Genomic DNA, 27188 nt, shown 5'->3' on the forward strand with positions numbered 1-27188 from the left:
TTCTAGAAGCAAATACATCCAATTTTATTACAAGTGTGTTCAGGATAAACAAATACTTTTAAAATAATTCTCCTGGTTTTGCCAATTTGTACTTTCCTGCAAGGGAACAGCTCTAGAACTCTGTGGTTATCTGTTAGCAACACAAGCTAAACAAACCATGCACACCAGGTGGACAGAGTAAGCTGTCGGTGTAACTTCTGTTCCCATTTACGGAGATGCAATTCCCATCGTCTTTTGGGACCATGAGAGTTGCACGACCGTAATTAGGCAGAAAATGTTCTCTAAGGTGTTTACTGAATCAGAAAAAAGCTTAAATTAAGCCCTGACCTCTCTCTTACACAACATCACAATAACCAGGGAAAGGCTGACTTCACATGCTTAAAGTTGTCTAACAGTTAAGAGATTATATCTTTACTTTAGCAAGAGTTTCCACATGACACGACTGATGTCTCAAGTAGAATTAATATAAATCTGGCATTTGATCAGCTCGTTTTGTCAGTTCCATCCTCAGCATTCTCAGACTGTTTTCAGTGTGGACAGTTTGAACTCTCTAGAAAAGAAAATTAAAAATCCTTTTGCAAGCTGAGCCATGTGATGTGTGCACAAACCTCCTGAGCTGAGCTACAGTGAAAGTCTGGGATATCTACGCTATGAGAACACACTTGCTTAATGTTTTTGTGTACAACAGAGAAGGATCTACAAGTCCCATAACTGAACAGTGATCCAGAATACGTACCGAGGTACCCAGACATTTTAACCCAGTACATGCACTAGAATGCATTGGATTTGAATAATTTCTTTTTAATTTTTAAAAAGTGCAGTTGACCTGAAATGGAAAAGAACTGTCTTTACGTTCACTGTAAACTTGTCAAAAGGAATTTGCTCTTTAAAAACTGTGCTAAAATAGTCAATTTATACAACAGAGCACTAGATGAAGCTACCATAAATTCCTCTTCACCAATTATTACTCTATTGTGTCAGTTATAGTACTGCATATACGTAGAAGAAGCAAAACGGTGGTAGCTACTATTATTGAGTACAACAAACTAAGTGAATAATTTGAGTTCAATGTTTCCATGAAGTAGCAATAACATTTAAACCACAGGACAGTTAGAATTCAGTACTTTGAAGTGCATAAGAGTCACACTGTTGATCATCAGCAGTATGGAGAAAGGTTATTATAAAGTCAGCAGTAATGGTCGGAAAGAACATGGCAACACAACAGATTAAAGGTTATCCAACATGGCAAGTCTGCAGCTCCTTCCACAGTTGAGGGGTTTGTCGGTATCGCACACACAAGTGTGATCCTAGCCAGCAGTAACCATTTCAGTCTCCAGGCTTGGTACGCACCAAACAAGGGTATTGCAGAGAAAACAGCATCTTCCTTCCATCAGTAGTTCTAGAGTAACGGACCACGTTTTAGACACCGCCAGGGTGCGGGAATGCGTGGGAGCAATATGCAGCCTCTACACTTGATCATTTCCACCGCTGCTAGGAGCATGAATTCACTTGCCATTGTTCCAGTCTTCACAACCTCCAGAGACAGAGTTCTGACATTATCCCACGCTGTAAACATCTAATTCTTCCTCTTCTAAGCACATCCCGCGTTGAGGATTGCACAAAGTAATTCATAAGGATTCTGTGAAACTCAACATGTTCACGACGTAGCTTTCCCTAAGTGAACTTTGTTCTCTGTTTCTCCTACAGACCATTGCTATTCCTGTGGCTGAGTGGTGGTTTTGAAAGCTCTACAACTGTTGAGCGAGATTTATTGAGAAACTTTGGAGCCCGACGCAGCAACCTCTGTGCCTCAGTAAAGGCTTCTGTCAGCTCTTTTTTCCACTGAACAAATTCCGGGTCACTCTGAAAGAGATACAGAAGTAGTTTGGCACTTCATAGTTAACTGCCAATAGCATCTTCTCTCTTAGATAGCACTTTTAAGCAACTTATTTTAATTTTCCAAAGGAATGAGTAACTTTGGATATTGAAAATGTGCTGCCCTTTGCTTCTCCGTCACCCTGCCAAAGCAAGGCAAGGCAGCAGCAACTACAGCCGGTCAAGACGTAACGAGGACTTGTGTACTTCCTCCCTCACAAACACATTAGCTACCATGAACTAACTGCAGTGAGACACGTGCCAACAAGGCCTTCGAAGCCCACGTAGGTTGAGAAGTTTTGAAGTTTTTAGCTATTTATTAAACTGAACTCATCTTGGCCCAAAAACCATTGAAATCCAGGCCAGAAACTGGCATAGCTGCAGCCTTCCTGCTTTCAAAATTCAAGTGTGATAAAAACTTCCCAGTTTTGCTTAGGTTCAGCTTTGCTTTGTAAAGTACACTTAGTTAATACGTAATGGGAGGACCTGAAAAACTTTTCAATTGTTTTATCATATGTAAAACAATCTGATTAACAGTTATTGAAAAACAAGCGTCTCACCTCACACTGTAGGACAAACTGTTTTCCTCCTTTAATTCTCAGTAAGATGCATTTCTTATCTTTGATTTGTGTTTCTTCAACAGATACTATTTGTTCCATTGTCAGTAGGTTTTGCTGTAGCATTTGCAAAAATAAAGCAGAGATGATTCAAAAAAAAACCTGTTGCCCATCAAATAAAGCCACTATCTCATTTGTCTGGACTACCCACAGAAATCAAGTTATGAACGTTAACAGTCATTACACAAACATTTCTTGATTTCTGAAAACTGGGTCATGAACTAAAGATAAGATTGTAAGGTAAGACAGTAATTTAGCAAGGAGCTTGGTTGCTTCAACAGAGACAATGAAACATAAACTAAGAAAGCCAGTAATGACAGCATGAAATAAGAATCTACAAATAGGTGTGTCTACAAACAAAATATTCATTATTTTCCCACAAAAGTTGCATATAATTTTATATATTTTCCAAGTATTACTGCTGTTTTTAAAAAAAAAAAAGACAATCCTACTATTTCAAAGAGCTGAAAGGGAATATTTAAGCACTATATACTTACAAAGAAGGAAACATACACAACAGTTTGCAGAAAAGGTTTCCCTATAGGCTGTAAGAGGAGAACCATGTTTTGAAATTCCAAAACTTTACTTAACTAAATATACAAATGATCTGCCTAGCACATGACCACAGCTGGACTAAACTAAAGTTACTATAGCATTTTCTTTGAAATAAAATGCTATAGTTCTTATGACCTTACCAGTTTATGTTTTTTTGTATAAATAGTCCAGAGGCCCTAAATGAAAAACAACACCATGAACTACCAAATTCCTTTAAAAACACAACAAAACAAAGTAAACAGGTTTCTCAAGTCAACTTTATGTTTCCTCAGTGCAGCATAGCTACCCATTAACTAAAGCGATACTCAAGGGAAGTTACTCAAATCCACTGGTCATTTACTCGGACAAAACTCTACTTCCACGGGAGGTATGCCCGAGTATGAGTTCTCACATCTCCCTCAGCATCCACCTGCCTTTCATGCCCTCGGAAGCAGCTGCTCTCTAGAGTAACCTCACTTACCCGTGACTCTCCTTCTCCTCGCCATTCAAGTCGGTTGGGGAAGAGGTAAAAGTAACGGCGCTGCCACTGAGTCAAGAATGGGTTCCCCAATTTCAGCATGTATCCATGCATAATACAATCCTTCCCAAGTGCATAATCTATAACAGGAGGAAACATTAGTATGCAAAACAAGGTACTGCCTAAAAACATTCTGCAAATGTGCTATGTTGAGAAAGGACACAGTCCTGAACACACTGTGACTCAGTGTGCTCTCACCAGGCTTGCAATAGTGCTTCTATGTGCACGGGCACGCACAGAGCCAATTCTGCCTTAATTACATGAGCTGATGTGGCTGCCGTGGAGTAACCAAGAACAGAATTTGGTTCTTAAAAAAGTATCTTATTAACTATTAAAAGAATTGTATATTGCTATCCAAAAGTTCAGAGTTTGTGATGCAACATCGTCGTGCAAACAAGTGAAGTTTGCTGTAAAGGATGTCCTGTTTTCTTTCCCGGCTTCTTTGTCATGAAATCAAATCCCACATACTCTTTTCTGAGCACACACCATAAACAAAAACGATGAAAGGCTGTACATGATAATCTTTAAAAGAGAGTACAAAAGATTTTCCAAAACATTATGTCATCATACAGCATTTCAAAACATTAAGAAATGTCTTAAGAAACATGATACTGACTAAATGAATTCTAACAATTACTGGTGAATGACAGTAATATGAGAGTCTGTTGTGTGGAACTTCAAACACATGAATTACTATCTAGCACCAAAAGATGGAGAGAAGTGTATTTGACAGATTACCTTCCTCGTGGCCAAGCTGCTTATTTTTAGCCCTTTTTCTGGCCTCAATTTTATCTGTGTCTGCATTTACTGCATCATAAACAGTTTCTGCTACTTCTTGCTGCCAACGCTCCGATATTACCAGAGGGAAGTTCTTATATAATTCCTGGTCACTATCGAGCAACTTGCAAGAGAAAAACAACACAAACATCCAACATTTTAATAACTTTTACTGTTCTTATCCCCAATAGTTAATAGTTACCCATACAACAGTATTATTTTAAAAGATATATTGAACTCTAACCTTACCAGAACAAACAGGTGCAAACAAGAGAAAACACAGATATTAATTTAAGCAAAGATATTCAGTTATATACAGATAACAGGCCACCTGTTCAAAACTTGTTTGGTTTAATAGCTCTAAAAGCCTTACTTTGTTGCATAATCAGTGTTAACAAAATGTCTAATTGTGTTAAAAACTTTCTCAGCACAAAAATTCCGTGAATAAATGGAAAGATACCTTTTACACAACGATGCCTTCCATGCTTCCACAGCTTAATTTTACATTCTTAATAATTAACCTTCAAAATTCAGCAGTGCATGCTGCAGACCTCAATTTTCCTGTTATACAGATTCTTTTCTCCCCTAATCCTTAACTACAGTACTTGAATTATACCGAAGGAAACTAAAATTACTGGATCTTCAGGAAGGACTGTTTGTTGCTTGACACAGCCATATTCTGCGTTTAGCCACAAGGCACTTTGATGCAGTAGACAAAGCGATCAGTGTTTTCCCTATAACTTTATTGAAGGTTTTCATTTGGGGATGAGTTTAAACTCTTTACAGCCACTCCTCAGTTGCTTCAGTTTCTGTCAATCAGTAGAGAAACTAGACCTTTCTTTCAGAGAGCAAGACAAAGAGGCATCCTTTGCTGTGTTAAGAACGCAGTAAGCCCACTAGACTGCACTGTCTGACAGCAGGCAGGGCTGGGTCCAGTCCTTGCTGCAGCAGAGTGCCAGGGGAAGGCAGATCCCGAGGGAAGGGCACGCACGCACACCGCTGCTCGGAGCAAACCCAGCGACTCCAGCTGCTGCTGCAGCACACAGCAGTTGCAGGAGCAGGATAGGAAAGCCTTGCTCAATTCTCCTTCTGCAGCCAGGCCAGACACTCCCAGAATCGATATTCTCCTCCTTTTCAGAGATCCGTAGCCATATCACAGCAGGAGAATACACACTGGATCTGAAGCCAGAAGACACCTCTGCAGTTCTGCGCAAGTGGCTTACAGGGACTTGCCATGGCATCCGAGTAAGAGGGGAAAGCCACGGGCATCCAGTTGGCTTTCCAGTTTGTAACCTCAAAGAACACGTGTTCTTCTCGGCGTCACAGGACACTCTGCAGTATAAATATAATCCGCAGGGGCAACGGAGGAGAGCAAGGCACTCAAAACTGGCATCCTCACGGGCAGAGACGGCTCCTGACACCTTAATGGAAGCTCCGACTTGCAGCTGACTCAGAGGCACGAATTATTCAGTCCCTTCTACAAGACTGTGACGTCCCAGTGAAAGTGCAGAGCAAAGAAGCTGTACATGATATCCCTCAGTGACTCATGACTAAGAATAAATATATCTTATAGGCAGCCTGAACAAAGATTACATGGAAGCGGTCTGGCTACACAATTTACAGGCCTTGCCGAGAACATCTGATCCCTTCAATAAATAAAAAGACCACCTGGTTTCTCCTTGCAAAGTGTTCCTCAAAATTATGGCATTCCAGAACTGCAGGAAACTGGAATCCTGTTAGAACAACACTGACACTGAAGATGTGGAGTTTTCTGGGATAAAGAACATCTTGGGTTCTCTGCATTTCTCTTTAAACACGTAAAATCTTTTTCTGTGCCAACTACTGTAATTACAGCAGGTGACACTGACAGACAAGTTCCTTTTAGGCACAGTGAGTACTTAACATGTTTTTTTGCTTATAAAGTCTAGAGCAATTAGTTTCTCTCCTGACTCACTTCTGTAATAACAAGAATAAAGTTTGATCTACTGAAGAAATGTATGAACGGGACAAACCCAAGACAAGCGCTGATTCACCTACTGTCTCAAAGTACCAGGGAGGCTTCAGAAGAGGGGATGAATACGCAGGGTACGTCACACCACCTCCATGCAAGTCAGAAATGGGCCAACAGCTTTAACTTCTCATTTTGTTTTCATTAGATTTTGGATAATATCAGAACCTGAAAGTTTCTTTTATCACTTTTCTAACTTACAAAGTTGCTACCATTAATATACAGTTCGTCATTTGTAAGAGTTTTCCAATGCACTCTCTGACCATGAGGTAATACTATTAAAATAAGGTTTAGTTCAATTCATCCAAGCTACCAGAAACAAATTACAACTTCTAAAACTACAAGCCATTAAGTATTCTTGAAAATCCGAGGATTTCCCAAAAGTTGTCTGACAATTTGAAATATTTGCTTTATCATATAAAACTTTTGATAGGAAGGTAGATTTCAGTCAATCTAAAAAATAAAACATAAGGACTTGGCAAGCAACAACAAACCAGCCAACCAGCCCAAGCTACCTCTTTCATAACAGCATGGATTTAGTTTCCAAACTTGAAAGCAACTCCTTGTACATTCAGTAGCCCCTGAAGCAAAGAATGGCATGCACACATGAAAAGTTAAGCACAGCAGTCGCAGTGCCATTCTCTACCTATCGTTTAAAGTTGTATACCTTAATGCCTTTAGTGTCCTCTTCATCAAATGACCCAATATCAAAAGCATCTGCTGCATTTACTTCTCCCCTGGGAGGAATCAATGGTGGAGGATACTAGAAATTAAAAGCAGCATAATTAAAGACAAATTAATGGACATTATTTATATCCATCCTGTAGATATATACAGCCTTTTTATTTTTTGCACAAATTACACAAGACTGTGCAAAAGTATGTCCCTTGAAACTCAACTTCAGTGCAAAGAAGTTCTCCACTCCTTTAATAAATGGTCCTCCAAAAATTCAGGGAAAAAACCTACAGCTTAGCAACAGCTAAGCAGAAGAAACCATGCAGTCATTTGACCCTGAAAAAGTAATAATTCAGTACTACCGATCAGGAAGACTTACAGTAATGAATATACAGCAGTTTTCATCAACAGTCCTCCACATATTCGTGCAAACGAGTACATGTGCTGGGGGCTGAAACCCTGAAGTTTTCTGTCCATTACCTGTTTAGGTTTATTTTCTTTTTACTGCTTTACCAAGTAAGCTAAGGTTACTATCTTAATCCTTTACCTTTTGTAAATAGACTTGCTGCCAATCAATGCCTTTGAAGAAAGGATGTTCTTTTACTTCTTGTGCACTGCAAAGTAAAAGTAACTAAAGTAAACGAAATGAAGGGGCTTTTCAAATGTATTTGAAAAATATAAAGCCTTCAAAGGTCACATTTCTATCACTTGAAAACATTGGTAAAATGCTCTTTTTTTAAAGAAAAAAATTTTCTTCCTAAGTAAACAACAGAAAAGAAGACTTTCATATGGAAACACTGGAAATAGTGCTGTAGGTCTGGCAAGCAATCACTCTCGTTTTGCTATGCTATTCCATCATTTCAAACAACAAACAATACTTGTCTGTTGTCAGATCCCATACACCACTTCTAAGTAACAAGCCTACTCCACTCCATTTGATACAATATATATACTTTATGGCAAAATAAGCAACTACTCTTGATAGGCCCAAGGCTGAAAAGCAATCTCAGGTCATTTTCACAGAGGTCTCCATGATAAAAAACCCTCTGAATATCGCACTGGAATTAGAGCCAGCCCCAGTCTCAGGTGTGACTATCAATTAACAGGTATCACACATTGCCAAGGGCTTCTCAACAGTTTACTCCTGTCACAGTTTTCTCTCCTAGTCTCACACGAGGCACACACTGGTTTTTTAAACAGGTGATAACAACAATTACATTTAACAGCTATAAGCAGGGTAAGCTTGGCAGGAGCAAGTAGTATTTTGTAGTCAATAAACAAAAAAAATGCCCTTTTCCTTAGAATCATGAAATGAAATGGGTACCTCTGGAAATAGAGGCAACCCAAAATGAAGCAAGTATTCCCAGCTTTCTGTGCATGGTGGTTTGGGGGTTGGGGTTTTTTTGTGTGTAATATGCTCATATTGTTACAGCTACAATATAAGCAATAAATGTTAGCTATCAGTATGTCTGAATCAAGTAATACGACTTCATGCCAAAACAAATCAGGCAAAAACATAAAAACACCACAGGGATGAAAAGTATGAACACCATCCAATGTAAGCACGACTGCAGAGAACTCGGGGGAAGTCTCTGATGGCAGAAACGGTCCAAAAATTTGTCCAAACCAAAGGAAGCTGAAATGTAATTCCACGTAATTTGCACTTTTTAAAGTTCTCTTTCCAAAATTAAAATCATCACAACAAGAAGCAGATTTTTACTTGAAATGAATTCATTCATTTACAGAGAAGAGGACATTTTTAAAGACAGTGGTCCAAGGAGAAGACAACACCTACCTTCTTCCTTGGCATCCAAGTCTCTTGCTAACATCCCGTTGCAGGAGCCCTTCCAAAAGGGACTTCAGTTCAGGGGAAAATGAATCTGGTAGCTCCACATTCTATGAAAAAAAGACATACAAAAAGAGCCATTTAATTATAGAAGTAGTGTGATCTGCTTTCCCCACATAGGAGAGTAGCTTTTCTTTGATGGTGTTTGTAAACAACTCTTCCATGTGTAAATACAGCTTTCTCAGAAAGCAGGCTATATAGTTCCAGTTTTTAGAGAAAATGGGAGTTTACTAAACAAGAGGAATGTAACTGCAACTGTCACCAGGCTCCTTACCACGGTGAGCGTCATCCGGTCGATCTCATGCTTATCTTTGGTTTTGTGCTGTCTGAAAGGACTGTGACTGTAGAAATAAGAAAATGCACTAATAAATGTAAAGCCATAACATATCAGGTTATTTCAGCTGTGGCAACCCCAGGAAAGACTGTAGCATCCTTTTAGTCCCATTCTTCCACCTCATCAATCCTGTCCTGTAGAACAATAAAACAAGTAGTAAAACATTTAGCATTTAACAACAAAAAATAAGACTTTACACACTAGCATACCGTGGCTACTAGCTACCTCAAAAATATCAATGTCTGATCTCTTAAAACTTTGTTTTCTTTTCTTATTACAGAGAGCTGCACCACTTTGCAAGAAAGTTTATCCTTTTGTTTTCAGTACAATTGCATGTGGTGGACATCAAAATCAAATTCAGAGAAAAGCAGCCATTAGATTTCTTTAAAGGCTACACACAGACATCCCTGAGGGTTATCAAACTCGGGGAAATCTGATCTAGTTACTCCATATAAAGGCTTGCAGAGGGTTAGTTTATTCTTAAAGGCACTGATCCATCCTTAAAGACAGTGTTTCAAATGCCTTACCAATTACATCTATGTCTCCCAAAACCCAGAACTGTTTCATCTAACAAGAAAACCCCGAACAGCTATCACAACACAGCTATTAAAAAGCATTGATCTATATACGGAAACTGAGTACGACCTACAGAACTTACCACTCATCTATATGGGAAGAATGAAGCAAGATCTTAAAGTAAGTAGATAAAACAGAAGATAACCGCAGATACCACAACATTAGTGACTGGGAAGATATTTGATGATATCTGGTACATTATCGTCTTTATCCCTTTCCTGCTTTATAATTCTGTTCCAAGTTTGAATTTTTCCTTTTATCATAGAATAATCATAGAATGGCTTGGGTTGGAAGGGACCTTAAAGATCATCTAGTTCCAACCCCAAGCTACAGAAGACCTTAGAATATTACAGATTTACCATGCAGTACTTAGTTAAACTACAGCATGAAAGAAAGCAGAAACATTTTAGTATGAGATTTTTTTGTTAGATTTAGGATATATTCCCTGTTTCTTAGTTTTCTTCAAAATCTTGAAGGAATGGTATTTTTCAAAATTAAGATGTTATTTACTTATCATACATTAATTAGCTTGCCACATGGCAGTGTGTAATAGCTTGTTTCAACTGGGGACTTGCTACTCAAGAGTTATTTCACTTTTGTCCTCAAAAACGTTTCTGATGAATGGATCTGATGGACGGATCAGGACTTCCATTTTTCTGTTCTTAAGCATGATAGGCAAGAAGGTAAAGAGTAAACGGCCAACATACAGCCTCATATACTTTGACAATGAGGCCGAGTAGATCAGGGAAGCAAATGATTCACTGTGGACTTATGGGCAGATTTTACGCCAGACTACATTTACTAGACACCAAGAAATGACACCATGTGCCCAACCCTTGTTTTGGGATGCGAGTTGTTTAATTGGTTTCAGAACAGATGAGGAAGGATAGTTCACAATGAATAATGCTTTGGCTTCTGGCCGACCACCGATACCACCTCGCACATCTCTGTCAGGAAGAATCACAGCCCACAAACACTGAGATCTCCCCATGAGTTTCCATGGTAAATGGGACCATTTGCCCCTAGGTGCTAGCTCCTTCATCACAAAACTTCATTCCTGTGAAGGAAGAACCACTCCAGAGTCAGTTGGATGCCCTAATCCTCTGTGCCCAAGTGACTCAAAAGGTAAAGGTCTCAAAAGAAAAGACAAAGAGTCCACAGCGGTCCTGCGTGTGAAAGACACTCTCCTCCTCCTCCTGGCAAACCTAAACTGTTGTGTGTCTTTCTACCTACAGTATTCTTCAATGAGTGATTAGAGAGACGGGGTACTGCTCACAGCTGTGTGATGCTGTCCATACTTAGAAATGCTTTTTTTTTTTTTTTTTACAATTTAAACACCATTTCTTTCTTTCTTTCTTTGCACACTTACATTTAGTCTACTTTGTGAACAACTAATGTTAAATTAATACAGCTCTATACTTCAATTCAGAAGTCACACACTTACCTTCCTTTGAGCAGTGTCTGGGATAGAGGTAAGAGCTTATAATTAATTATGCGCGAGGACATAGGATGATCTAACTAATGATCAATCTTTTCAGAGAAGCACTCTGAAAAGCTTAAAAGATTTTTTCTGTTTTGCTATTAACACCGAGGATGTTATTTTCCACAAACTTGCCAATCAGTGCTTACTGACTGTTCAGATAAATCCCTTAGTCTTCATAAATTCTACATAGCCACATAGGTTTACTGAGAAGGTAATAGTTGACAAAGCTGTAATTATCATATACTTTTGTACACCAGTATGGTAACAGGCCAGATTCAGCAAATGGAAGCATCCACACATTACAACTTAGCAAACACTGCAGAAGGAAAGACTGAGTATCATGTAAAAAGGGAACAATGCAGCAAAGACTATCACCATAACAGCAGGCCTTAAGCGTAAAATGAAGTCCGTAACTTAACAGGGCTGCTAGTGTATTTAAGCAATGAATAACGTCGTATCATTTAAAATACCAACAATTGCCAAGAGATGAGTAAATTGCCTATCAGTAGAAGTCAAAAGAGTGGACAGAGCATCTGCCTTCCTCACTGCCCCACACCTGCACCTACTAAGGGAAGCAGGGTTTGTGGTTTTTTTTGTTTTGGAAGCAGAAAAAGCCTGTTTTAGTCTCACGTGCAGACGTGGTCTAAGTTGCAGAGATGGCAGTAAGATAACATTTTAGATAATATGTAATACATTACATATTAGTATTTCAAGTGCCAGACAATGACGAGGCCCAGGCTAAAAAAAAAAAAAGCACACGGAACATAAAACTTCGCTCACCCTCTCAGAAGTTTGAAAAGCATGCAGCCTAACGAGAACCAGTCTGCACTGCTATCGTATGCTGTTCCCTTCTGGAGCACCTCTGGAGCCATGTATCCATGGGTACCTCTGAGAAGCAGAAAGGGACAAAATCTTGATTACAACCAAAACTATCATGGTAAAAAAAAAAAAACAAAAAACAACAACAAAAAAAAAAGACAGAAAGGAACACAATTTTAGCCTAATTTAAAAATAATTAATTTTAAACATGATTTTATTTTGCTTTTTCTTTGACCATACATACATACACGTTTTCTGTTTGTATGTATCTACTGAGGAAATAGCTTAAAACAAACAACAGAACAACAGAAATGATTAGGCAAACTGAAGCAGCTACAGCAAGATTTAGCAGAATCAGTACAGGGGTCAGTAAGTAGCCTTCTGTCTAAGAGTGGAACACAAAAGAGAAGTGGAAAAGTTGCGTACTCTGTCCACTCAGTTTACAGGAAAGGCAGACATCAGGACACAGTCAGGGCTCCTGATATTTCAGGCCAGATCGCCCCAGCCCCAGGCCCTGCAAGACTGAGACCTGCTCTTATCCACAACCCCAGAAACAGGACAAGCAGAGCTGGCTTGTGCTCTCTCGATGTGTTTCACGTGTCTCCTTCCAGCTGACACCTTTGTGCTAGATTTAACAACAGGACACCTTCCCCAGAAGTCATCGCTGGTCACCACTAGAAAGCAGTCACCATGTACTGCTTTTACCCTTGACATAATTGGAACGTATGAACTTTTTCAAGAAGCTACTGAATTGCAACTCTTAATACATCACAGGATGACGCTTTCCTTTTTGCATAAATTCTGAGACTAAATCAGGGCAAATGAGGACCTAAGAATAAAACGTGACAGATAAGATGTGGAATCCACACACAACCCAAGAAATTCAGACCCCAGTTATGACCTGAGACAGAAAGGAACACAATTTGCCTCCAGTTCTACAAAGATCCAGAAAGAGAAAGACACAATAAATCCTGTTTTTTAGTCAGTTTCGGAATATTTAATTATCCATTTAGGACAATTAAAACAATCTGGTACTTTAACTCAGTCAGGTTCTTATCTTCTCTGAACAGTGAATCATCTCGAAATAATGTGTCATCTTCCAGCCATGCCTACACATCAGCTGCTACAACCGTGCAGGAAAACAGAAAGAGGAGACTGAAAAACCTTATTAGAGTATCCAGCTTAGCTGTGTTATAAAGCCAGCCTGTACCACGCAAGTGTTATTTTTTTTCCTTTAGGCAAAATTAGATTATAAAGACACATAAAGGACTTATTTAGCAATAATTATATGCACAGCAAAGCTACCATACATAATACTTACACACTAGCATGGGGCTTCTTTTTGGAGAAATCACAAGCCAGCCCAAGGTCTGATATCCTCACGTGCCCATGTTCATCCAACAAGATATTTGCAGGCTAGGAATGCATAGACACAGAAAGGTTACTGCTTGGTGTTTTTCAGTTGACAGAACTACAAATTCTCAGAACACAGTAACTCAGTCTCAAACATCAATACTCTCTGGTAATAGGTAATCGCCTTTTTTTTTTTTTAATGTCAATATAATAGGCACTTTCTAGATAAAATCTACGTTCTAACGGAGCACTACCATCAACTCCAGAGGAGACTATGAAATACTGACAAATAACAGAAGAGAAAAAACAGGCAAGGTTTGAAACGGAAAGCACATGAAAGAATAAATCCGTTTTGGCCTCAAGTCCACATTGCTTTTGGTTCTTTCACAGAAGGGTCTGTGTGTGGCTCTTACGTCCTTTACTTTGCAATCTACACTCTGCGCTCTATCTGCAGATTTTTTCCCCACTTTTGTTGTCACCTGGCTCATGGCACCTCTCTCGGAGCAGTCCTCAACTTCCCAACCATCAGTGAAACACCCCCGAGCAACTGTCTTCCTATTAGTCTCCCATCACACACACTCCTCTTCCAGGGCTCTCAGAAATCTAGTACGCTCTCTAAATTAATAGCATCATTAAGATGGTAAGTGAGATGAGTAACACTGCACAGGATTTATTCTGACCCCAAGGAAGCATGTCCCAGGCTGGTTAAACTAGATAATAGCACAGATTATAACTATGTTGAAAAATTATTAGACAGATCAGCCAAAGATAAACAAATTATCTGTATTCTTCCCAAGAAGAAGTTTCAGATAAGATACTTCATTTAACTTATCGGTATCTCTGGATTGTTTGCTGCTATCTAACCACCACCTGTGCGAATGCAGTCCCTACATTAACGATTACCTTTAGGTCTCTGTATACGACAAAGCGATTGTGCATGTGTTCTAAACCCAGGATGATTTCAGTAGCATAAAACCTCATTTCTTTTTCAGAAAACACTCCATGCTGGGAGAGGTGGTAGTGCAAATCTCCTCCTAAAATTAGAAGAATTGAGATGCAATTGAAAGAACAGTAAAATCTTGCCTCACAGGCACACAGCATGATGTAGGGGGGGAACAGCATAGCATTTGTAGGTTCTTATAACCTGTGAAGCAAACAGGAACCCAGACATACACTCTGCCAGTACACGTGGTGACAAAATACCTGAGAAAGTTAATAGATAAATTTCATCAATCTGAAACTCCATTTTAAAAATACATTTACTTCATACACATTTGCATTCAGTGACTAATCCAGCAACTGAGTCTTAACGCAAAGGATTTCCACAGCAAGTAAAATGCAGTCACATACATAGGTTTCTGGAGAACTGAATAAATTAGCATACAGAACAGCCCAAGTTGGGAGGGACCTCAAAAGGTCATCTGGGCCAAAACATTCAAATATTCATGCTGGGGATGTTTCCACACTTTCCTAATCAAAGAACAGGCACAATACAGTGTCACTCTGTGAGCTAATCCACACCATCAACACATCAAATCGTGAATATTCCTAGAAAACTGTTTCTGATCAAGCTACAGATTTAAAATAATCAACCAGTTACTTGAATTTGACCTACAGCTTAGATTTTAATGAGAATCTTCACTTGCAAAACACCAAAGCCAGTCTCTATTACTTACAGGATATGAGCTCTACTTCTCAATTAAACTTCCAGCTTTGCACCATGGTACCTGCAGAAATGCTCCAACATCTTTAGGTGCTTACCACAGCACCAGAGTTAGAGTCTAAGTCCTACAAGTGCTGAGCATCCTCAGCAAACAGGGCATTGCAGTATCTTCTCCCTCTCAACTCTGCCAATTTCTCTCCCTCTGCGTTCTCATAAGATTTATGATAAGGCTTCTAGGTATAATTTCTTTCCTTTGAGGAATGCTTCCCCCATCTATTTTCTTTGCAGAGCTCTTTATAGTAGCCTTTTTATTTTTATTCTGTGTCCCTGATCTCCTCATACATTTCTCCACATGACCATCATTTCCTTAAGCTTCCAGCCTAGTAGGCCCTTTGATATCTTTATTTAAATATGTTAATGTTATAAGGTATCAGAGATTTTTCAGTCTGTTCTATACATTCCCTGCTTTAGATCCATTTACCCCTCCCTGCTCGCAGGCTGATGCTTCACACCTCAGATTATTTTTCCCCTCATTCTCCTTATGATCTCAGCAAGTCCTTCTGCCACTATTTCTGTAATATTATCATCATCTGCATGAGCCTTGCTTACCATTCATCAGGTCCAGAATGAAACAGAGTTTGTCAGGGGTGTGGAAGGCATAGGTCATACACACTATAAAAGGACAGTCCTAGAAGGAAAGGAGCAAAGAGTTCATCTCAGGCAATAAGCAAAGTACTACTTCGGGAAACTAAAAATACATGTGATATTCTTCCTAGGATTTTTGCCAATAATTTTCTAAAGCAATTTGTGTACTAATCTACATATTCTGATGTTTCACTTACAGTGTCGAGATCTTAGATTTTGCTATCTCATTCCAATACAAAAATAAAAAAAGCTATGGCAAGCCAAAGGCTTAAAAATGCAGGTAGCATCACTATCTTCTAAAGACTTTCAACTACAGCATATTATAAAAATATTTACCTGAGTTTGCACTAGACTTACATGAAAGATACATTAAAGCTAACAAGCTTTAGGCCAGCTCAGAAAAAAATAAAGCTATTGCCATGAAGTGTAAAGGATACGCACTATTTCCCACGATTGCATGGCGAACATTCTGCTGTCGGAACGCCGCTCGAGAATCTGAGTCACATCATGTACAAAATCCCAAAGGAAAGAAAGTTTTATCCTCACCTATACATTAAATGCAGCTACACTGGTAACACCCTGCCCACGCTGCTGAACTCCCCCCGCAGAGCTGCACAAACGTGACAGCGAGGCGTTCTGCCACTCGCTGCTGCCCTTCAGCTCTCCAGCAGCATTTGCAACAGATGATTAAAAGGAACATAAATATACTCGGGAAGGAAGTCACAACTCCGATGCGTATGCAATGCGCGGGAAGCAAGAACAGCAAGGTCCAGATTATGCAAAACCCAGAAAACAAGTATGGTGGGCGCAGTTCTAAGAACGTCACTGCAGAGCAATCACACGCAGGGATGGATTACATGGAGTATATTCCCACTTCTTGATGCACTTTAATCTTAATTCACAGAGATGTTTAAGACAAGCAGCCATAAAAAAAAATACAGCTGGAAAAACACCTCTTTACTGCAAATGATCTGTTCAGTGTGCTGGTACCTCTGTAACGCACACGCATTGAAAGACGCCACGGTGGAAAGCTGGCAGACCTTCCTCTCTTCATTAGGCCTATACTGGGTGTAAGTGCCTAATTAGCAGGGGGTGGCTATTACCTTGTCGACCCCTCCTCCAAAGCCATGCGAATCCAGGGCTGTTTGGTTAGTCTACAATGAAAACTTAAGGAACGGCTGTGCTGTCGAAACAGAGCGGACTGCACCGTGATACCGACAGACGAAGGCCTGACCCCAAAGCGCGGAGGCTGACAGGAAGACGAGCTAAGACAAGCTTAACTGCTGACGAGCAGGAAGCACGAATGTGACCTAACGTGACTTAAACAATGCGTTAATTATTGCAGTATTGATAGTGAAAGCTCTGGGAATCTCTAACAGGAACTCGTTTCCTTCCCAATTTAGAAGCAGCAAAACACGGTGGCCTTGGGCAGAGCGGGGGCCGTGGGACGCGGCTCGGGGTGCCGCCTCGCCGGCCCTGCCGAGCAGGAAAGGGAGGGAACGGCGACACCATCCTCACCGGCCGGCCGGGACAGTTCAAGTCCGTTCATCCTTCCACAAGGCAAAACCACGTACGGTTGAAATATAAAGCTTTATATACTCGACTGTAATCCCAAATGACTCCCACACCACGTGGACTGATCCTGCAGTAACGTTCAAACCTAACTGTATTTTATTGTCTACTGTGCAAATACTAATTCCAAATATACCTCTGCAGAACGCAGGCACGGGTTTGAAACACCCTATAGAAACACGCGTGAAAAATGCCTAATTGCTAAATGGTCCTAGAAATAAGGAGACTATAGGCAAGGCAATATGGCATCTAACAAAAGATATATAAATATATATCTCCTTATAAACTTCGTATTGCTTGTAACTGCGGACTACTGTAGTTACCACTTAACTTCAGAACAAAAGCCTTAGTAGAATTATTAACTTAATTTTCTGAATCAACTGGATAATTCAGAAGTGTCCCCAAGCAGGCTTCCTAAAACCTTAGAGCAATCTAATTACCCAGAAGGATTTAGTGTTAGAATTTAAACACCATACACAGAAAAATAAAAGGGTGTTTCTATACCAGAACATAGTATGCCTATATTTTTATGGATCTCATTTTTTAAAAGAAAAGAAATCTGGAAGTGCAAATGTGATGCATAATTAATTTTTGTGTAAGCCTTCCTAATTTAATCACTACCCTCTCACTGTTTAACAGAGAGAAGAAATCGTAGTACTGCGGTACTCTTCTGACACAAAAACCACTGCAAAAGAGTATTTTCCAGCATAAAAATAAAAAAAAACCCTACAGGTATTTTTTTAAATGAAACATAAAGCAATAAAGCAAATTTCTCAAGAGAGTAATATTTTGTTGCAGTCAAAGCTTCTGCTCTGAAAAAAATAAGCGACGGTACGACAACAATGTGTGAATTAAGAATAGTTTGGAAACAGTTCCTTACATCCAAACAATCCTGAACTAAGTCCAAAAAACTGTAGAAGACAAACTTCTGGTAATAAGTCATGTGGAAGGAAAAAAAAATTGGAATAACTATAAAAAATTGTAGGAATGTAATATTTTAAAGACATCAGCACACTAACAATTACCTCAGACGGAAAACTTTGATTCTGACTCTTTCCTGTAACCCCAGCACCTGGATTTAGAGCACGATCGTAGAAATGACAGCGAACAGGTGAAAAACGTGTTCATAGTGTAGAGCAGCTGTGTAGCATTTTTAGCTGGAGAGTAGCTCTGTCCTGACGTGTCTCGCTCAGAAAGACGTGCCAGTCAATGCTGGAAACACCGAGCTATTATCTGCCATTCCCACAGATGTTCCTTCAAGTGACTATCAGGATTTGGGAATAGAGTCTATTTTTTGAGCAAAATCAAGACTCCTACAAATCTCGGTACACAAGATAACAAAGTACCTGATATTCTCAGAGGAAAAATACTTCATCATTGATCTCAGACGTTTTATTGTTCAGCCTGTCCACTTTTGCTGTACCTTGTATTTATCATCCCTTGAGGGAATCCTGAATCCAGTCTTTAGTCAAATTATCTCAAAAAGAGCTGAATAAGACTGCTTAACTGCCTAGTTTTTTCAGAACAAGAGAACCAGAAGACACAGTAGAGCGGAGCCACAGCCCTGCAAGGCCCCTGGTCTTGCAACAGACTGCCGGAATGACTACCTCCTACCCGCCAGGAAAAGATTAATATTAAATAACCACTTCCTTCCACAAACAGCATCTCTCGGCAGATTGTTTTTATACAAGTCCATCAGCAGCAATGGTCTTGGTGGTTTCAATGTTCCAGTTTTTGATCGTTAGGCAAATATTGGGTATTACAGAAAATAAATATTTTTTTTCTTTTAGCAGAAAGTAAAATATTTTCCCTACTATGCTATCTTCTAAGAATTTCAAAATGCATTTCCAGCCTCCAGACTGAACATCTCTATGGGAGAGGAAGACGGGGCCTGCATCTTGCAGAAGAGGAAACACAAACCTCAGCAACAGTTTGTCCGTGTTACACCAACAGTCAGCGACAAAGCAAATGTACCAGTGGAGAACCCGAATAACGCAGAGCCCACGTTTGCTATTATTAGGCCAATCCAAGCAGTTCCCTGTGCTCTGTGGAGGTGTCTGTCGTACTGCTGAGCTGTGCTGATCCGAAATGTTACCATGAAAAGCAACTCTCACAACACAGCCACGATGTACTCAAATTTGGGAGCTCCCTATTCAAGAAGTAGCTGTCAATGCCAAAATTTTAGGCGGATTAACAAAAATGATTACACAAACGTATGTGTAATCTGCACAGCTGCTATTATGTATTTTGCAGAGACATCTGGATTCCCAGTTAAAAGACTGATTGTACTATGATGAACTTGCCAGTTCCATTTTGTTCCGGGCAGCACATAAATCCTGTCATTGGGGAAGGCCCGCGCCATTCATACCTAACAGCTTATATTCAGGAATGAAATGAATTATCTTATTCTACCATTTTCAAGCCTACTTAATTCTGCATATTCAAAACGCTCCAGTTTCTCTTGCACCAGCAGGTGTATCCAACCTGAATGGGTAGCATTTTGTACAAAATCTCGTTTCAAATTCTCTTTCAAATTTCTGAGAATCTAAAGAAGTTACACTCTAATGAGCTGATAATCCTTAACAAAAAACCCCAAATGGTTTGTCTTGCTTTTCTGTTGCTAAATGACTAGCTATGCGCTGTCATATAAGAAAACTAGCTCCACCATTAGCAGCCTTGTGAACAATTTTCTTTTTGAATCGCTAGACATGAAAATTCGCATTCAGTACTGGAGCAACAGAATCACAAATTAAGTTAATAGGACAATTATTACTGCTTTGTCTAGATTTCTTGTCTAGTCTCCGCTGCAGAACTTCACCCCACTGGCTCTCAAGACTCCTGACACCTCTGGACAAGCCACAACTTATCTTTGGTGAAAACAGTTAACTTGATTAAAAAGTCTAACCGATAAATCCCAATTGTTAATTTCACAGATAAAAGAACAAAGAAATACTTTCCAGTCCTTTGTCTTTCTTTATGTTCAAGCCAAACGCAAATGCAATTCTGTGTTGAAGGACATGCACTGACTTTTAATTTCAGTGCATGCTTGCCCCTCTCCAGAGAAAGGCTGAGGCAGGGGAGGAGTTTCCAATGAAAGGCACAAGAAGAAATACCTCGTCCTTCCTTCGGAGCTTTGCAGCGAGGAAAAAGTTAAACCTTATGGTAACACCTCGATGTGTAGCTTCCCTAATCTCCGGTTTAGAATTTGCCTTACCAGGGTATTTCTAACGGCAGAGGAAAATGGTCTGACGGGTAGCAAGACAGCTTCAAAATCTAATCTTCTAGGGCCAAAACTGCAATCAGCTTTCCCGTTCTGTCAATCCGCACAAGAGAGCGCCTCACATGCCTATCGCGAGGCTGAAAAGTACCAAGTGTTGTCTGATTCACAGTGTATTCACCTGACAATAAAAGGGCACTGTTTAGCAATTATAACTCTGTATTTATACGTAAGCCCTGAAAAACACATCTCCATTATTTAAAGCCAAGTTTGCAGAAGACAAGGGCTGCTGCAGCACGGGCAGTTCTCCTGCAGCTGCGCCTACAAGCAAAGCAGTGCGAAGTCCCAGATTATCTGCAGGTGGAAGACGGCCCATCTTGAAGCCCGATCGGACTGATGGGTTCCCTGAACAACAGAAGACAGCAAAGGTGCTGCACGCGCACTTAAAGGACAAAACGATGCTAAATGCATCACAAGTGAGATTTTTTTTAAAAAGAAATCGGTATTTACTAACCCACCTGGGTAATGCAGAACCAAAACCAGGATTTACCCAGTCTCTGCAAGATACAGATCTTGTCTCTGAGTACAGCACAGTATTTGCTCTCTGCCATCTTCTAAGCCAAAGCAGTAATCCCCCTGCACTGCAGATATTATGCTATTTGCACACCTGTTGTACAAGCCTAGAACAAAATCACACGCAATTCCTTCTCATGCTTTACCCGGGCTGGGAAAAGGGGATGTGTTTACACTGAGCTGCAAACTGAATGTTTAATTCGTACACCACAATAGTCATGAGGAAAATTAACCTTTTTACCAGCATCACATGTAAGCATGGTGATACGAGCTGATTTCAAGGTTTGTTTAATGAGTGTACTCAGAAGGCTCTGGCACTTCAAAGCTTGCTCTGAAGCTGTCTGAGTGCAACATGCTGCAGCCACTGCCGAACTTCTCTTCTGCAGGTAACAAGACACGGTCTGGTGAAACCAACACCAGTTGGGTTGCTTTTTACGCACATTAGTGATACTTCTAACCTTAATAGACTTGCATGCTAGATGGGCAGATTTATCTGGTACACCTTGATAGGTACTCAGCTAAAGTACATAAAAAACAAAATGGAAAAATTGAATAACCTAATATCAGAGTCACAGGAAAAGGAGGACAAACAGGTAACAGAAGTTTTTTTCCTGAAATAGCATCTTATATTCTATAAAAGTACTATGTAACTATAGCAGAAAAGGAAATTTTTTTACAAGTCACAATGATGCTTTGGAGAACTTTCAAATATAAATACTTGAAAAAGGAATATTTAAAAAATCGGGGGGGGGAATAGCTGAGATGCTCATTTGTGTAAGCACCCAAACTGAAAAGCACGCTTGCTCTTCCATTCTTATTCCAGACACATTGCTAGAATCAGGGGGAAGGTTCCAGGGGACTTTAACTTTCGCATGTCACACAACTGAATTGGTGAAATATGTATTATATATAAAAGCTGTTATATTATATGCAAAAAAAAATAATAACAAATCAATGATACTTACTCCTGTACTGACAAGAGACAGCATAATTCTTTCATTTAAGGCTAATGTTTCTCCTTGCTTCATCTTGATTCTCTTCTTATCTAAACATTTCATTGCATACCTGAAAATATTAACCGTTCAGAAAAAGCACCAGAAAGAATTTCCTCCTTTACTCAGTATTATTCACTAGTAGTTATGCCATGCATATTTACAGTATCCTGTAAGCAAGCTCTTTAAAGACTTAAACTTGGTATTAAAAACATCATTACATGACTAAACAAGAAAATCTCCAAAATCTCACAGAAGTAAAGCATTTTCAACAGAAGCCTCCTAACAGAGAAATGTGCTTTAACAAATAATTCTGTGTCCAAACAACCACAGTGATATAGGAATTACATATCATACATCCATTTTTCAGTATCTATAAGCAAGGATTTGCAGTATGAATTAAATAACAGAGACCCTATTATGGTTCCATTTAATTCTAACAGTTTCGACTCTACCAGGAAAGTAATACCTTGAACACACGCTGAGTTTTTTTTGTTTTTTTTTTTAAGTTTTCTTTCTACTCAAAGAAAGGTCAGATATACACAAGAAAGCTTTTTTATCTTCCACCGTCTGTATTACACAAATTAATAAAATTTTGCTCAAAAAAGAATGTTACCCTAACAACCATCAAACGACAGCAGGATATCATACAGTCTGTGGATATTTTTTCAAGACGTTAGGTGAGCCTACTATTAGAGAACAGCTGAGAAGGACACGTGTGTTCCTCCATACAAGATTTCTAGACGTGGGTAGCCATGGATTTTTAGGCCATTCATTTTAAAATATGCTCAGGAAAATACCATGTTACAGCACTGCATCAATGCTAATCAACTGCCTACGCTGTGACAGCTCTGTACAGAAACAGGGCCTCGTATCACCTTTGCTTTGCACTCCCTAAAAAAGCCACGTCATTCCTTGCCATGCATGTGTTCTGAGTGGGGGAAGAGTGAGCGTGAACATACTGGAATTTTAAGTTTCCAAAACAAGGAATATATTCACAGCACGTGCTCTTGCTGAGAAGTCTGTAAATGATGACTATAAATAACATTTCACACGCTACCCTTTATTTATGCTTTGACATCACGGATCAAAGTGAATGACTGGGGCTGTTTAAGGCTGATCGAAATCAAGTATCTCATTCTTATCTCGAGTTACGTGCTCAAAAAGCACTGCTATCCCTCCCCCTTTGGACTGCTTTCTGCATCGTACTTCTGGCCCTATTTAGATGTCCTTGAAGGAGATGATGTGAAAGAAGCCTCAGGTGTATCTTTGTGGGTTAGTGAAACACCGATGGCATTTACCTTGGAGGGGTGGCTTCCCAAGCTCCTTGCAGGCAGTAAGTGCAGCAGAGGCAGCCATCTAGAGTGGACGGGATCTGGATTAGGGATGGGTAAACAGGTTTGGATTAAGAAAGAACTAAACCAAACCTCTACCCAGAAACTGAACCTAACCTAAAGTTTTGCTTCAAATTTGAAAAAGGTTGGTTTTCCCACATTTCACTTCCCTTTATTTATATCTGATAAAAACTGTCCTTTATTTCCCTTGCTAGTCCCAAGGTTTATCCACCTCCTGCCAGAGCAAAACTCAGACATGAAAATGACTGGGAATCTGAGAACTACCTCTTCGGGGTGGACGCCTGCTTAGTGTGGCTCAAGCTAAATAAAATGTTTATTTTTGTACATGGACAAGTTAATGAATTGTACATGGACAAAGAAGTACCAAAGCAAGAATAAAGACCGTATTGTTAGTAATAGTATTAATATAAATACTTGAGGTCACTGCAAAAATACTGAGCATGATAGCAACATTAAGATGTCTTCCACTTGTTAATAGCTCAAAAGTTTATTATTATCAAGGATGCCAAGCACACACAATTTCCAGTGAAGCCAGCTGTAATCGCAGAGACTCGGCACTTCAAACACGCTATGCTTACTTAGAAGAGTGTGTAAGGATGGTCCCTGGACTAAAATTGTTAGGAGAAAAGCGAGATGAAAGGGGGGGTGGGGAGTGGAGTGTAGATAAATAAATAAATAGATAGATAAAGATTGAGAACAATCTTTTAAATCAATGCCCAGATGTTCAAAACAGGACATAATGGGACAATTACGCCTAGAGATTGAAATCTCTTGATTAGGAGAAGTGTGTGAATGGTTAAGACCAGAAAAAGAAAAAAAAACACAGGCTGATCTTGGAGTTCCCACCGAGAGCTCTGTTAAACAGCATTGCAACACTGGAACTATATTCTTCCAAACATAAGCAAGAATCACTGCTTTTGCCAGTGAAACGTGCTCATCAGGGCAGAAACTTATGCAATGACACAAATCTGGAATACCATATCCAGAATCTGTCCAGGCACGACCCTACAGATTGAACAGCACTGAGGTCATACTCCTGTGTCATCCTCCAACCCTATGTCAGCGCCAGCTACGTCATGCGCTTTGTTGCAAGAAGAGCAACCTTCAGCAGATAAGAGGTAACACCTCACATCATCACCACGGCTTCCACAAGAACATCGTTCTGCACTGTCAGGCTCTGATCCAGGAAATCATTTAAGCACATACTTAATTTTAAACACATGTGCAGTCTCCATTAATTTTGACAAGACCATTTAAATGAAGGATGCGCTTAAGAGCTCTGCTAGACTGGAGCCCCACTGCATGGCACATAACAGGATCAAATATCAAACTAAGCTTAAAGATGATCCAGAAATCAGAACCTCTTGGGATAAAATTTAATTACAAAGAACTATACAGTAATGCGACGCCGCTTTCCAGTGATTTTGTAAGAAATGACTGGAAGGATTTCCTTACTAATTCAGAGTTTACAATTACCTCTAAAATAACGTGTGTATATACTCACATTTTTCCAGTGTCTGCTTTTCTGCAACCATACACTTCACCAAATCCCCCTCTTCCTATTATTCTATGTACACTAAAATCATTCATGGTCAGCTGTAAATGCAAAAAACAAAACAAAACCAGACTTCACTTTTCAGTAGTAAAAAACTTACTGTAAAAACAACTAAATAATCTACTAATGTGTTAAGATAATTAACTATTGTAATTCATATAGCATTTATTGTTTTGGAAAAAGGAGCCCCTTATTGTTTTTATTTCAACGTACTTGCAAGCACTACAGTCCGAAGTACAAACAAGACGAATGAGCCTGTTGTTGCCAAAGACTGACAGTCTCATTCATAACGCAGTCTGCAGAAGAGGAGAGCTATTTTTACAGACAAAGTTGTAAAAGAGCAGCGCAGAGGGACAAAAGCAGAGGCCGAGGTAAGGGGTGCTGGGGACAACGTCAGAACTGTAGTGGGGAAAAGGAGACAGACGGTGTCTGGGGCTGTTAAAGAGCAGCAATTCTGGCAGTTCAGTTTCTTTCAGCTATTATAAAAATCAAAAAGCTATTAACTCGAGACAGGCAGAAGGGACATCCAGAAAGGAATCGTTAGGACTGTACGTCTAAGAATAGAAGAGCAGATCAGTAACATTCACCGTGCTCCTTAATGAGGCCTTTTCAGAAGCAGTATTCAAAACCGAACACTTTCTTTCCTGTATCAGCCTTTGACAAGATAAATATACTTGTAAGTACTTACATGAATATTTAGTTCTACGTTTTTCCATTGACAAAATCTAGTAAACTTGTCACTGTAGAAAAAAAGTTTAAAAGTTGTCTGAGACTACTGTGTAAAGTATTATGGAAAACGTCAAGACTCCCATATTTAAAACAAAGTTTGCACGAGGGCATGTTGTGGTATTTAGTAAATGATAGCCTTCCTTTCAAACAATTGTAATCTTACCCCCACCAAGAAAAACAATTACTAGACAGTGCACACTTAGTATCTTACATCCTTATAAGAGAAAGATATCAGATAACCTATCCCTGTGATTGAAAATGCTCAGTATGCCCTCACATCTCTCTTTCAGACAGTTTTTAATTTTTAAAAACAACTAAGTTTGGAACTAACAAACATTTAAATTACATAAAGAGAACGGTAATTATAAGAAAACAGAGGCAGCTCGATTTATGTTAATGAACCTCCGTATACCCCAAGGAACATTTTAAACTCATCTTGTCTTAAAATAGGAAAAACATCAATAATACCATAAGCTGTTGCCAAAAAAAAGTTTCTCATTTCTACATAAATAATTATTTATTTTCAGAGTAAGAAATAACAGTTCTATGGAGGCATTTTTACAATTATTTCAGTCTGACTGCAGACTACTACCATACCATTTCATACAGTGTATTTGGCTGTCGTTGGATGAGAGCCATACTTTACAGACCCTGCACGCAAGAGCAGTTCCATTAAGGGTAAGAGGGCGCTCAGCTGAACTAGGTCTATGCCTTGTATTCTTTACTAGACCTTTTCTGCTTAGTTGCAAGGTGTCCAGACACAAACCAGAATGACTGGCTCTTTCAGTCACACGCGATGTGTGACTAACCAGAGATGGTTACTCATGAGAACATCCCACAAGAGCATAGTTCAGCATTTTTAAACCTTTAAGATCAAACTGCAATCTATTATTACTGCTACACGGAGCAACAGAAAAATCTATCATCTTTACAATTTTTCCATGCGTACATCTTGACATTAATTATGATAGACAACAAAGCTAGTCATTTGCAGAAGCTTGCAAATGGATATATAATTATCCCAGTTACATAATTACAGCAAATGGATAAATGAAGTTTATTAAACACTTTTAGCCTTATTTTACAGCAATACTTAAGGGACCTGGCTTCCTGCTACATTAGGTAGAAAGTCCAGATAATACGTCATGTTCATACCTTTCCATAAATTTTTGAAATATTTTTCCTCGGAGACTATCACAAATTTCTTCTATATATGGCTAAAAAGGGTTAAGAAACACAGTTAGTATTTAAGCATACAATAAACTGATTATGCAATACTACTCATTACATATAACTCACATCGGCCCTATATAACAACAGCATTTACTGTGTTTTCCTTGAAGGAGGCTCAATGAAGCATTTAAGCTTCATTTAGCTTTTGGAATCTGAGCAGGTGCCCTGAAGTCAAACATAAAATATTTTAATGACCTAGAAAACCTTAAATGTTTGCCT

General features: G+C 39.3%; 1 protein-coding gene across 1 annotated transcript in view; it reads right to left on the reverse strand.

Moving 5' to 3' along the window:
* Positions 1–27188, reverse strand: part of ADRBK2 (adrenergic, beta, receptor kinase 2) — an 87181-nt gene continuing 59993 nt past the window's right edge. Inside the window, exons 7-22 of the mRNA XM_009334426.1 lie at positions 26892–26953; positions 25696–25747; positions 24957–25048; positions 22071–22170; positions 15708–15786; positions 14339–14469; positions 13404–13498; positions 12044–12151; positions 9145–9211; positions 8820–8920; positions 7572–7638; positions 7017–7112; positions 4303–4465; positions 3508–3644; positions 2436–2549; positions 1–1863 (exon numbers count right to left, since the gene is read on the reverse strand). Coding sequence (XP_009332701.1) covers positions 1702–1863; positions 2436–2549; positions 3508–3644; positions 4303–4465; positions 7017–7112; positions 7572–7638; positions 8820–8920; positions 9145–9211; positions 12044–12151; positions 13404–13498; positions 14339–14469; positions 15708–15786; positions 22071–22170; positions 24957–25048; positions 25696–25747; positions 26892–26953 — 1626 coding nt within the window. The 3' untranslated portion in view covers positions 1–1701. The remainder of the gene's footprint in view (positions 1864–2435; positions 2550–3507; positions 3645–4302; positions 4466–7016; positions 7113–7571; positions 7639–8819; positions 8921–9144; positions 9212–12043; positions 12152–13403; positions 13499–14338; positions 14470–15707; positions 15787–22070; positions 22171–24956; positions 25049–25695; positions 25748–26891; positions 26954–27188) is intronic.

The sequence above is a fragment of the Pygoscelis adeliae genome, unplaced genomic scaffold (assembly GCF_000699105.1).
Source record: "Pygoscelis adeliae isolate BGI_AS28 unplaced genomic scaffold, ASM69910v1 Scaffold262, whole genome shotgun sequence".
In the NCBI taxonomy this organism is placed as follows: domain Eukaryota; kingdom Metazoa; phylum Chordata; class Aves; order Sphenisciformes; family Spheniscidae; genus Pygoscelis; species Pygoscelis adeliae.